The sequence below is a fragment of the Cyprinodon variegatus genome, unplaced genomic scaffold, assembly GCF_000732505.1.
Source record: "Cyprinodon variegatus isolate N-32 unplaced genomic scaffold, C_variegatus-1.0 Scaffold74, whole genome shotgun sequence".
Lineage (NCBI taxonomy): Eukaryota > Metazoa > Chordata > Actinopteri > Cyprinodontiformes > Cyprinodontidae > Cyprinodon > Cyprinodon variegatus.
The window spans coordinates 30,232-43,643 of record NW_015150527.1 but is presented as its reverse complement, the minus strand read 5'-3'; the positions used below and the strand labels follow the sequence as shown (position 1 = coordinate 43,643).

At 36.0% G+C, this 13,412-nt stretch overlaps 1 protein-coding gene across 1 annotated transcript; it reads right to left on the bottom strand.

The window, feature by feature from the left end:
* Positions 1–1,884: 1,884 nt before the first annotated feature.
* On the bottom strand, positions 1,885–12,601 carry LOC107083410 (tripartite motif-containing protein 35-like). Its single transcript, XM_015372611.1, has 7 exons — positions 12,383–12,601; positions 7,151–7,246; positions 6,828–7,064; positions 6,726–6,748; positions 6,529–6,647; positions 6,231–6,439; positions 1,885–2,465 (listed from the first exon to the last, which is right to left on the bottom strand). The coding sequence occupies exons 1-7, from the start codon at positions 12,599–12,601 to the stop codon at positions 2,418–2,420; spliced, it is 951 nt and encodes a 316-aa protein (XP_015228097.1). The 3' UTR covers positions 1,885–2,417.
* Positions 12,602–13,412: the final 811 nt, after the last annotated feature.

Below are 13,412 nucleotides of genomic sequence, written 5' to 3'. Positions count from 1 at the left end.
ATGGAAACAAATACTACAATTCGAATATGTTTTGTTGAACAAATAATGCTTTTGTGTTCTTTTGTACTATATCAATAAAATATGTTATACATACAATGATGTATACAATACATTCTTCAATAATAAAACCAGACTCAGTCTTTCAGGGTATTGCGGCAGATGACTGCCTTTAATTTTCATTCCATTCACCTGTCTAGCTCCGCCCAGTTTCTCATCACCGCTCATCTGTGTCATATGCTCCAGTCTCTATTTAATCTGCCTCCTTTCAGTCTTCACTGTCAGATTATTCGAGCCCTTGGTGAGAGTTCTCTAGCATACCTGATTGTGTTCTCATTGCTGGATCCTGACCCGTTCTCTGCCTTCGGACTACTTAGCCTGTCTGTTCCCGTTTTGATCTGTTTGCCTGACCTGTCTATGGACTCCTGCTGGATTCTGCCTGTTGACCAAACCTTATAATTTTGTACTCCACTCCATGTCTAGGAAGTTGATAGTCTGATTATTTTTGGCTCAGCTTAGCTTTTTAATCTTCTGTTGCTGTTATTCTTTATTAAAATACAATTTCAACATCGCAGATAGCAACCATTAGGACTGAGTTTGGACACCACTGTTTAGAGATTTTCATGATGTTCCACAAATAGGAGAAACTCAGGGCAGATATTTGTATTTCATCCATTTTATCAAGGTGTTAGTTATTGACATGTGGCCAAGTTGTGCTGTAGGATGAGTTCTCAGAGCAGAATTGTAGTTTCTCTGTGGTCATAGATTCAACCTAAAACCTCTTTTCCATAGTGAAATGTGAGGAGAATCAAGACTCTACTGTTTCCTTTTTGGTTTGCTTTTAAAATGAGAATCTGAAGCAGGTAGTTTTATGCATTATTAATACATCAGGTGGTTTTTGAAAGTTACAAGGTTCTTTAAAGTTACTCTGACAATTATGCAGAAATATACTAATATTGGAAAATGAAATTTGTAGTTTTTAATTCTTAAGTACTTTTAAATGCATGTACTTTTGAATAATTAAGTATTTTCAAAAGTGAGTACTTTTACTTGTATTTGAGTAAAATATGAATATGAGTATTAATACTTTAATCAAATACTGCTGTTGACTATTTAGTCCATCACTGCCAAGACTGATGGTGAAAACATGTCTGTGCTGGAAAAGAATAAAGTATTTTCTATGATAGGGTGTTTTTTTTTTTAATTTCTATTCTTTATCTTTAAGTAACAGTTAAGCGTAGAAACCCAACACCATGAAGTGCTGACTTCATAAACTTCCTCTCAAGAAACTCTTACAGAGGGCAAAGAGTGGCTGTGCTGCATAACATTAATTCATCTTAATCAACAAGAGAATATCTCCTGCCTGCTTTAAACACCAGATCCAAGGCAAAAACTAAAGTGAGTAAAGAAACTGAGCTACAGTCAGACCCATCTGAAGTCAAAGTGTCAAATCTGGCTATAGTAACTGCATATGATATTAATACTGAAAATATGATGATATGAAAAGCAAAACTAGTGTTATGTAAAAGCTGAAGGAGTTTTACTGAATACATTTACATTTTTGCACTTATAGGTTCAGAAGTTCACTCCGTTTCCATCGCCATATTTGAACAAAATCATAACTGAAGTTCATAGTCTCCCTAGTGGACCAGTCAGGTCAGTGATGTGCAGAATATTTGATGTGCATATATTTCATTTAATCACCCCCGCTGCAAACGCATACAAAGACTGCAAACTAGGTTAAAAAAAAGTGCATTATGGCACTAGTATCATACTGCTATAGATAATCAAATGTGTCTGTTTTTAATTTATTTCAAAGGTTTTTGAGGTTTCCACAGTCTGCGACGGTGGTATTATGAAACATGGTAGCTTACTTAAAATCTGCTCTTTCTACTCAGTCTCCCACCATTTTTTTTATGTTCGATGTCTCCTCTTTTTCAATTGGTTTTGTTGCTTTTTCTTTTTCAAAGGACACATTTCTCTTGTCTTCATTTCCCAAATCAAATGTTCAGCATCCATTTCTCTCATTACATTTTCTGCTGTATCTTTCTTTGTGGGCAGGTTGCCTTTTGTGTTCTGATCCTCTGAAATAGTCACAGTATCTTTTAGGGGAACATAATCTGAGCCTAGTCTGATTGTCACTGCCTGTTCCAAAACTGCAACTCTACCAACTAAAGAGCTACACTCAAACAGAGGGATAGACTGTCTCTGTGAAACAATGAGAAAAGGTAAAAATTGATGCATCTGCATCAGCATCTATGAATTCTAGTGTCCCTCCTTCACAGTTCAGTCTTATACGGACTGTGGTGAGGCGATGCGAGTTGCCAAGGTCGAGGGTCTGAGTGGGAGTTGTGAGAATTTGGTATTCTCCATCCTTAAGACTGATACACCAGAGTCCAGATTGTTGACGTGCTTCATGTTTAGTCTTTGTCAGCTACACCAACTGTCCAGCTGCTTGTATCACCAACCTGTAAGACAAACGACAGACCTTTAGTCGAAATCTTTTGGTTAGTTAATGTTTCAGACTGGTTCCTGCTCTGTTATATATCATTATGTAGTTAAGTCTTGGATCATGACTGAGTGCCTTATTCTTTTGCTTAAGAAATTGTAATTATTTAATGATTATCTTTTAGGCTCTAGTGGCCTTTGTTTTTGTTATTTTGTTTGAAAGCATGCAGACAGGACAGTGGGTTACAAGAGAGACCTGTGACAATCGCTCTACCTCCACACCACAGCAGTACCCCAGAAATGTTCAGTTTCCCTGGCCTTTAGCTTTGGGACATCCTTCCTAATCAGGCTTCCTAATCATTTTCAAAACCCGATTACACTGTCTTTTTTATTTTATTTTACAGCTTCAACACTTAAGTTTGATTTGTAACAGCAGTTGGTTTTAATTACTCAGTCTGTAAAGTTTTAGATAAGACTTTTAAAATTATTCTTAGGGTTAAAGTAATATTTTTTACATATATATAAAAAATGTCTATCTTATATCCCTGATCTATACTAGAAGATACTAAAGATGACTTTCAAAAAAGGTATTTAACCTTTGGTGCAGGTTAATTGGAATTGTCCACGAATAGCCCCAGTTAGTGTTGGACAAACAGCAGATTCTACCTTACTCTATGCAGACGACACTTTAATTCATACAAGTCATACATACAAAACTCCCTCCCATAGTTTTTGGAGAAGCATTAGTGGTTTGGTTTTCTTTTCGATATAAAGTTAATTTCCCTTCAAAGTTTACTGCTATGAATGAATAAATATTCTCTTTACCTTCTCAAATAATTGCCTTGATAGAAACGTTATATATGGGATTTTCAATGAGTGATATTAATAATCCTAATGAGGCTTGTGGTAAAAACATTTGTTCAAGTATCTGTTCATACTGACAAAATAGACAAAGATGTCGATAGAAAGCGTTCAGTAATCTCAGTAATCAAAACAAAACACAGACTAAACGTTTTAAACTCAATGATCCACGACCTTGTCTTATCATTGACATAGAAGAACTTCCTTTTCACAGGAATGTTTCCCCCCAAAAAATGCAGTTTCCTAGATGGCCAAACTCTGACACATTTCGGGCGGTTGAACAACAACTGAAGTTAAAGGGTCATTGATGCTCATCCTCTCCTTTATGAAATAGTCCCTGCTTTATGTCAAGAGGTACAAATCATTTTAAAAGACATATTAGGATAATAAGATCAGGGATAAGATTAATCTTGAAATGCAAAATAGGAAGATTGGGCACTTGTCTATACAAGTGCTGTACACTTGATTAAAATGTTAACTTACAATTAATAAAATTGAAATTTGTCTTCAGAAAGCTGGTCCTGGGTTCAATTCCCAGTGAAGGGTCTTTCTGCGTGGAATTTCCCAGAAGAAGATGGATGAATGGATGAATGGATGGATGGATGGATGGATGGATGGATGGATGGATGGATGGATGGATGGATGGATGGATGGATGGATGGATGGATGGATGGAATGATGGATGGATGGATGGATGGATGCCCTTCAAATGATTCAATCAGATCCTATCTCTGACAGATATGAAACAATACCGTTGCACCAAAAGGATAATTCCTATTATTCTTAGCTAAAGGGTTGTCTAGTTTCTGATAACACTTTAGGCCTCAGGTTGGGTGTAAAATAGCTTTCTTAGCCAAATCCATATTTCAGTTCTGGCCAAAAAGGCATGAAATGAAAGCCTTTCTGATTGTAGTTAGAGCTGTGTGTATAGATGTAGGAAAGTCAAATACAAGGAACTCTGTTTATGCTGTCTGAATGTACATCAATAGATATAGGTTCATAGAGATTTAGGGATTTATTCACAATTTAGAGTTTCCTGCAGATTGGTGCACAGATCTGTAATATTTGATATGGGCCTGGTAAAAAAAAAAAAATAATAAAATAGATCATTTTATTCACCACAGAGGGGCACTCTTGAGGCATTCTCATATCACCAGTTTAAAGATGACTAAACTGTTGCACAAAACACAAGCTGGAAAAAGTAAAGGCGCAAATAATCCCTCTCCTTTGAATTAAATAAGGTTGTTAGTGCACGCTGCTTTCTTTCACACCTTAAAAAAGCTAAGAAAAGCATTCATATTAGACTGCTACTCAACATTTAATATTAATTTAATACAAACATTTATGGGCCTGCTAATTCATAAATGGCAATGATTATGACTAAATCTCTTCATTTTCCTGAATTTCTTAATAATAGCCAACTGCTCCTATGGTCAAACATGCTGCACCCTTACCCTTGCCTCACTGGAGTGTCATTGAAGATTCCCTCTCTAAAATTAGTCTGATAACTTCAAAGTTTTATGTAAAACTTCTATCTTGTTTTTCAACAAATAAAGGATGTCTACGGACCACAACAAAGACCAAAAGTATTTAAAAAAACATCAGCAGAGAAGAAAATGGTACAGAAAGTTTTTTTGTAAAAACTTATTGTTTAAGAAAAGAAAAGAAAAGGAAAGGATTATTTTCAGAATTGAGGTAGCATCGGGTGAAATCCAATACAGGCTCCACTATCTGAAAATCAAATCAGATATTTCTGAAACAAGAGAAAACTTGCCCCTGCAGGGGCGATGTTACAGATCATTTATGTTAGAACAAAAACATCTTCTCCCCATTACCTATGAGATTGCTCAACACTGACTCTCCTACTGAGCAAATACGTAAACGATATATATTCTAAATATAAGCTGTTTACAATCACCTGATTTTTGCCACACTAAATATTATGCTCATACTGCAAAATTGGAAGTTTTATTGACAGTTTTAATATTGTTTTAACCCTGTTTAAATGTTTTATAAATGCAGTTTTAAAAAACTGTCTGGAAAAACAAATGTTATTATGTTATCAATCAATTTGTTTTCCTCTATATAGTGTTAAAGTCTATTTCATTTTATTATTTGTACCTTGGATTGTGACTCAAACAATTGAATTAATGAAAAAGACCCTCTTTAAATATCTCTCAGACCTTCATCTTATTTAGTTAGAGGTATGGGGAGGATTTTTGCAAATTTTTGAAACGACCTGCTCTCTCCCCTTTGAGAATAAATATAATGCATATGCACAACCCTATACCCGCTCCCGAGAGTGGGTACAGGGTCTATGAGACCGTGCATGAGCCCATTTTCCTTGTGCACGCTCTGGTTAAATGTTGCTGTTTACATCGCTCAAACAAGCTTACAACAAGCCTAACAAGCTTAAAAGATTTCCCACTATGTCAGACTCACTACCAGTAAGTGAAAATGGGGACGATCACGTAGGATGACCAGAATGATTGACAATTAGGAGGCCCACTTATTGTGATGATCCACTTGGAAAATAAACATGCTCCACTATACCTTTAATTTTATGTACTTATAGGCTTCTCTTTTTTATTACAGTGACCTTCAGTTGCTGGATTTTCTGTCTTTAAACATATTGCACAATATGACTGCATGGCACACTCCAAAACCTCAATAGAAACTCAGCAAAGAAAAATGTTCAGAGAGTCTAAATGAGTTTAAACCAATGCAGCATTAAGATATTACAGAAACATCTGGCAGCATGGAAGCGAATTATTAAAAATGTGAAAAGGTTTAAACTTTTATTGTTGCGCATCTTAAACATAGTGATAAAATGATTTAATACATACCACACAAGAAATATATAAATCAATTCAAACCAAATACCATCAGTTCATACATGTCCACACTTTATAGTATGTAAATACCTCAATGTCCCAGCAGTGTACCCCTGTGTTAAAGCCATCTCTTGCCAGAATGCAGGTCTGGGGGTGGAAATGTTCAGGGTTGGCTGGAATAGCCTCATTTATGTGCTGATCTGCTCTCTGTGAGGGTCCAGAGGTGATATGAAAACTGTTCAGCTCTGAAGACACCCTCACAACCTCGCCTGCTGTTCTTGAATCCAGAATCACCGGAGCTGCAAGAAATCAGGTATTTAAGAAACATCGAAGAAGGAAACAGAGCAGATCATAAGGAAAATGCATGGATGCTTGGGAGGACACAAACCATAGGGGGCGATTTGTTTCATCTTCTCCCAAACGGCATAGCGGAGGTTCCCTAAGTGTTTTGCTACATTGATTAAAGGTCTGTGAATCCTTTCAGGCTTCATATCACCACACCATGTGCTGCAATAAAGAAATATTTACAGAAAAATGTAGTTTTCTCACATGTATGGATCTACCAAATCTTATAAATACACATACCTACTCATTGCATTGTTGTACCCCTGGGGAAAACAAATAGTCTGAGATTAATTTCTTTTTTGTCCAGTTTCATAGCTTAAAGATTTCATTTGATGATGTCACCTGTAAATATTCAAATCCATCTCCTTCTTCATGGAGCTCTCTTTCTGTCAGCTGGATCTTTTCCTCCAGAGGTGTTATCACCTCACTCAGTCTGTTCATCCTCTCCTCAGCCTTCCTTGTCTTTTCTTCCATCTCCTCCATCAGTGTGCGAAGCCTGGAGGCCTTCTCTTCTCTCAAAAACTGATGGAGTTTTGTGATTTCTTCTTTCAAAGTCTCCTCTCTGAGTTTGGACTCAGTCTCAAGAAAACAACATTAAGCAGGTAAAGTTAATGGACATATACAGAAAGGTGGGAAAAAATGTATATGTGGTATTTTAGATGCACCTGAATGCGTTTGGATTCCTTTTTGCACATCTGAAGGACATCTTCAAAGTTTTTCAACTTCATGTTCAAACCAGATAAAGATGTTTTTAGCTCCTCCTAGTGTTTAAAGGGAGAATTACTTTATAACCAAGCATTATGGAACTGTTTAAATCTTTTAACACCGAATAAGTTTAAACCAATTTCTCTATTAATATTTAATTACAGCTATTACTAAGCAAAAATACCAATTTTAGGACATTGCAAGAAATTAGTCACCAGACTGGGTAAAATAAGAAAATATTTTGGAACATTTTATGCATACATCCAAAAATGGTTCCCAGGGCTCACAAACTTAATGTTCAATGATCAAATTCCTTGACAAAGGTCAAATTCCTTGACAAACAATTTACAAGTAACCCCTAAACTGGTTATGTCAACATTGATCAATTTCTTCACAAAAATAAATGGTGTTTTTTTCACAAACTAAAATAAGGAAGAAAAATACAGTAAACCAATCTTAGAGATAGGAGATGCTGTTACATAGGCAAAAGTTACAGACTTCAATGAGCTGACCAAACCGGGGACTAAATATCATTTACTTCAGATTTTTTATGCTTTTTTTATTTTAAATTTCTATGTTGCTTATTTTTTTTCCCAAAAATGTTTTCCATACACAGACTTAAAAATAGCAACAAAGAAAAGATGATAGCATGAGTTCCAGACAAAAGTCGCTTATCAAATGTCAAATATTACATTTCCTGAAGGGTCATACAGTATATTAAATTTAAGGTATGTTTTTTTGTCTTCCAAAACTAAGTATGAGGTATAAGAATTAAATCTTTTTATGTTTTACCAGACAACATCTATCTTGATTTAGCTTTAAGAATTATCATACTAGTTTGAGATCAGACTGCATCCTTTTGGTTTCAATATGACACATTGATGATTTAGCTCACATTTTATTTTCTCCAAACAAACAAGAGGGAAAAATAAGTATATTTGTTTTACCTGCTACATCACCCAAGTATTTTTATTTTAAATGTCACAATTATAAATAATTATTGCTGTTGGTGTTAGCACTGTTAACACCTCTGTGCTGAGGGGATAAGTTAGTTATTTTGAGTATTTGTCTATGTGCAAGAAAAAGCAAAACTGAATGTACCAAAGGAGATTAAATATTGTATAAGTTGTTGTTTTTTTCCGATAAAATAATAAAGATTCTATTTTAGAGCATGGTCACAGCATGTTAACTCCTTTTATTACAGCTTAATCTAAAGGTTGAATTTTTCTCAGGCAGAAGAAAACATAACAGTGATAACTAAGGAGATTTTTAGTCTATGTTTTATTTTTATAACAAAACACAACAATATGCTGGTTTGTGAAATTCTGTTATGCCACAAATCATATGTACACTATAAGATATGTGATTTGGTGCTTAGTCTCTTTGGGATGAAAATATTTCTGAATATTTTAGTTACCCAAAATCAGACATAAGTTATAAAAAACCTACAAGTCTAGTTGTTTCAAATCTACACACACACCAAAAAAAAAATCAAGAATGAAAATGGAAAGTCAAGAGGGCCCAGCATTATCAAAGGTAGAGCAACTACCACTACCTTTAATTAATGGGATTCTCTAAGCGCAAAGTAATCTAGAAATAACATTTCTATTTCCAGTTGATCCCATATAGGTTTAAAGGTTGTTAGGAAAATGTTTTGTTGACAGATAAAACCTGCATAATGCAAGACTGAAAACGCTTAGCATAGGTGTCCCTATCTGCTGTGAAATCATGGGGGCAATGGTGGCACCAGAATGTATTTTAGAATCAAATTCCTTCGAGAAAATGAATGCAGAGATATCAGCCAGGAGCTCTAACCTTCTCTTTGAAAAAAAAAGTGCTATATTTTAATGTTTTAATTTGTTGTATTAAACTTGTGTGCTTATGCACAATACTACCTATATGTTATAAAAATGTCTTTGTTTGTAAAAAGTGCTTTGCTTCACTCAAGACTGAGATTTTTCTAATTGGAGGTTTGAAACTCTAGATAATCTGTTGTTTTTAAAAGAGAACTCATCAAATAAAATGTTTTTTTAGCATATAGTATAAGTTAAACTCCTTTCCAATTATAACTCAAAGTAGTTTACTTTGTTTCCTTAAATCTCTTTAGAGCTCTAACATCAGTGGTTAGCCCCACCTATGAAACATTAAATGCATGAGGAACTACTATCCAATGTGTAGGATATACATTTTTTTAACATGAGATGAGTTATAGTTTCAGTTCAAGCAAGCCCTGGCGTGTTTTTTCTCAAAGTATAAAATGTTGCAGCAATAGTATACACAGACCTGACAACCCACCAGTAAGTCTTTGATTTTCAGGGTTTTCTTGGTTATTTTTTTGATTGGTTGTATTTAATGAGGCAGGTTTTTTAGCCAAGATTGAAAAAAACTATAAAGTATGACTTGTGCATTTTTTTTCCCTTAGTAAGAAGGATGGAAAACAAACATTTACAGGACATGTTAAAGAGGCCTCTAAATAATCCCCCTTGTTTAGATGCAAATGAAAAATACACAAGGCTCTTTCAGTGCACGGAAAAAAGGGTTCAGATCCTGTAAGATGGGTCTACTGAGAATCCTTTGGTTACTTGATGCCTTTTGTGAATGTTTGGTTTGGCATCCTGCCATCAAGGCTATAGGATAACAGTATTTAAGCATTCTTGTTGGCAGTTGACTTTTGGTGTCCATGAGAGAAAAAAAACTTAATTTCTGCCAGCTGCTTTGCTTCTCAGTCCTTCAGGATCTTCTTTATTGCTGTCCTATTGCTTTTCTTTCACAGTCATCTCGGACCTTCGATTCAAATCCTGCAGAAACTGAGTACTGTCCTCAGGGCAAAATGGAGTTGTAAAAATGACCATTACCCCTCTTTATACAGTTTTAGATTTGGCCATCTGAATTCTCTTTTAATATTCTGTGTGTTGACATTTGATGTAGAATGTTTATGAGCAAGATTCTAAAGCCGAGACACGGTGGTCTGGTTACAGAAAAGAAGGAGCAGAGTGAGCAAAATGTAGGTCAATCACTACTTATATCACGCTGTCATGTTTTTCCTGATGTTATTGAAATATTAATACATTTTTCCTTATCTTAATAATTGCAATTAAATTAAAGTTAATTTAAGTTATGCTACTCGAATTAAGAGGATTTATTGAAGCACTTTATCTTTTCAAAACATGTGGTGGTAGCTATGAACTTTATCAACTGATAAAGATGGATCTTTGGGGGATGTATTTGGTGATCTGGATGTTTGAGTGGTTTTGGAGTCTGTGTTTCAAGGAAGACAAATTAGGGTGGTTGGGCTAAACACCAATGGGCTCAACAAACTGATTCACAAAGTCAGTAAAAATATTGGAGCAGAACGTTGACAGTAGGTTGTTGTCTAAGCCAATATCACAATTAAACCATTCTTTGAAGATAGGTAGGCCTAAATCCAATCTACACATACTAATAAAATACTATTTATACAATTTCTATGTAAACTAGATTTATACCAACCACCACCAGCAACCGCTGGTGTTATTATGAAGAAGAGTTATTTCAAGCGCAGGTTGTTGCGTTTTTTATGTTTTTTTCTAAGTATACTCGCGTCTTTTTCCTGCCCCCTGTCCATGATTTTTTTGGTCAAAGGGCCCAAAATAGGGGGCGTATCACCTGAACAGCAGAGGTAGGGGGAGAGGCAGCAGTGGTGGGGAATCAGTGTGAGAACAGCTGCAGAGAGAGCTTGAGAACCGGATGATTTGGTCAGTTATGCTGCCCTCTAGGGCTAAGACAGCACAGCAGTAGAGGTAGAAGCTTGCCACTGCTAGCTCAGGAAGAGAGCTAAGGAGCAGAGCGATAACTCAGAGAGCACTTCTAAGAGCTGGTAGTTATGGCCCAGTAGACTACAGCTGGCCTGGGCAAGCCACAGGCTAACTGAAGTCACCTGCAGCCATCTTGGTACTCCCCACTTTCACGTAGCCGCGCAATAAAAATGCCTGTAATGTAAAGTAATTACTGGAACAGTGTAATCAATACATGTATATTACATGTACATCATCAATGTAGCACCTTTGGCACATCATCAGATAATGTGTGTGTCCATGTGTAATATTCTTAATATCTGACTACAGTACAGTATTATTATGCTCCATTAACACACAGATTTTGTTGTGATGGATTTATATCATATGTTATATTACATGATTTATAGTCTGGATAGACTTCATACTGACAATGCAATGTGATGTGCCTATTTTTATACCTCAAATCTACAGATGTAATGACACAGCAAGTGTGTGTCAAAGTGATGAATTTATCTTCATTTTAAAAGTGTTAAGCCCCCTGAATATGAGAACATAATTGTTATTCCATGCTGTGGCATACGTATTTTTTACCTTCCAGCCGGGCTAACTAGAGAGTACCAATATGGCAGCTGGTGACTACACTGCACCATGTACTACCAACGGCCTATCAGCAATCCAGCAATGCTGGACATAGACAGAGGACCACTGGGGATCAGAGGAGCCTGCGGTCGGACTGAGCGGCAGAGCGGGATGAGAGAAGGCCTCAGTTCGTCTGTGTCTGTGCAGTAGGATACGAAACAGTAGTTCTAGGGATACGATTAAAAAATATGTTTTAAAAGCTTGATACTGTGATCTATTGTAAATACACCTCATCATCAATTGACAAGATAGGTAAAGCAGACGTTGCAGAAGCCATTGTCTGCCATGACGTTCTCCATATTGTTGGAGAGGAGAGGCAGTGTGAATTCTTAAGAATAGCTATTTAAGAATAAATTCTTAAGAATAAACCAATCATCTCTATTATTAACCTAATTGTCCTATTGGATTGCCATAGTTTTCTATTTCTCACTCCGTTTCTAAAAATGCAAAAAAAAAGGACCTAAGGCTGAGGAGAAAAACTTCTGATAAAGTTTTTTTTTATTACTATGTTTAAAGACAAAGTTGGTATTAGCAGTGTCCAATTAATGCATTTCCAACAACACCTCAACCTATGTATAAACATAAGAATGTGAGGATAAAAATGAGAGGCATTTCTTCATATCCAGTTTTGATGAATCCATGTTTATTCCTTATTTTGTTTCTTTTTTCATGCATCTAATTACTTCCTCATAAACAGGCAAATGTAAGTATTCAGAATCAAGGCAAAATATCTCTGTTAGATCCACTTAAAGAGGCACTAAATCCAAGAGTTCCTACCTTGCAGTCAATTGCAGCCTCGGCTAAAAGGTAAACCCTGTGGTATGCGTGGCTGTCGGCAGCACATTGTTTACATAAGGGCTCCAGGTCATCCAAACAGAACAATGACAGGTACTCCTTGTGTTCTTCACAACATCCTGTAGACTCCAGTGATGAGGAAGGACCGACTTCTGCCCCTGATCCAGGCAGTGGTGAAGAAAGGGAAGCCTGGTCACTCATGGTTGTTCTGACAGATATGAGGGCAGTTTTTGGTTGTCAGAGAGAAGCAGTGAGGGAAACTGGGAACTGGAGAATGGCAAATAGGAGGTGCTCTCAAGAGTTTTAGTCTCAGGATTGCACGGTGGTTGGCACACATCTATTTAGAAGAAGTGAAGCTGAATGACTGAATATCTGCTTACAGTCTTCTCAGCTGTTGACTTCTACCTTATGAAGCTGTCCTTCACCCAGCAGAGTAGATTTGATTTTCTTCTTTAACTCTGGGATTTATTATAGATTCTTGCGATCCTTACTGCATGGCCCCTTTCTTCCTAATGAGTCATAGTAAAAAGAAAGTAAGTTCCGAAAAAATCTGGTCTTCACACAGTTCTCAAATGACTTTAATCTTACTTTAAGCATTCAAACTGCATATAAATCTAAATGCGTGATTATTTATTAAATAAAGATACAAAAATTTGAAAATTTTGTGTGAAACAAAGTGAAATCAGATTTCTCTCTAACAGTCAAATTGGGGCTTAATTTTTACCATAGCTGTTTTTCAAAGTCTGAATAATATGTTAAGGTGGTCAGCTGAGTGCAAAGTTCTGCTGTTTGACATATAACGCCTCTGTATGGATCCGGTTTCATTGGCCTTTAACGCTCAGATCTTGAACTCTCATGAAACAGATCAGTTTCAGATTTGATTCATGTTTCATTGCCTGTTATACATCAATCAATATGTTCTAGGTTAATGATGGTAGGGTAAAAGACACAAAACATTGTCTTTTAGCTTTTTATTTGCAACTTTTTTCTTAAATAAAGAAATATAGAGTTA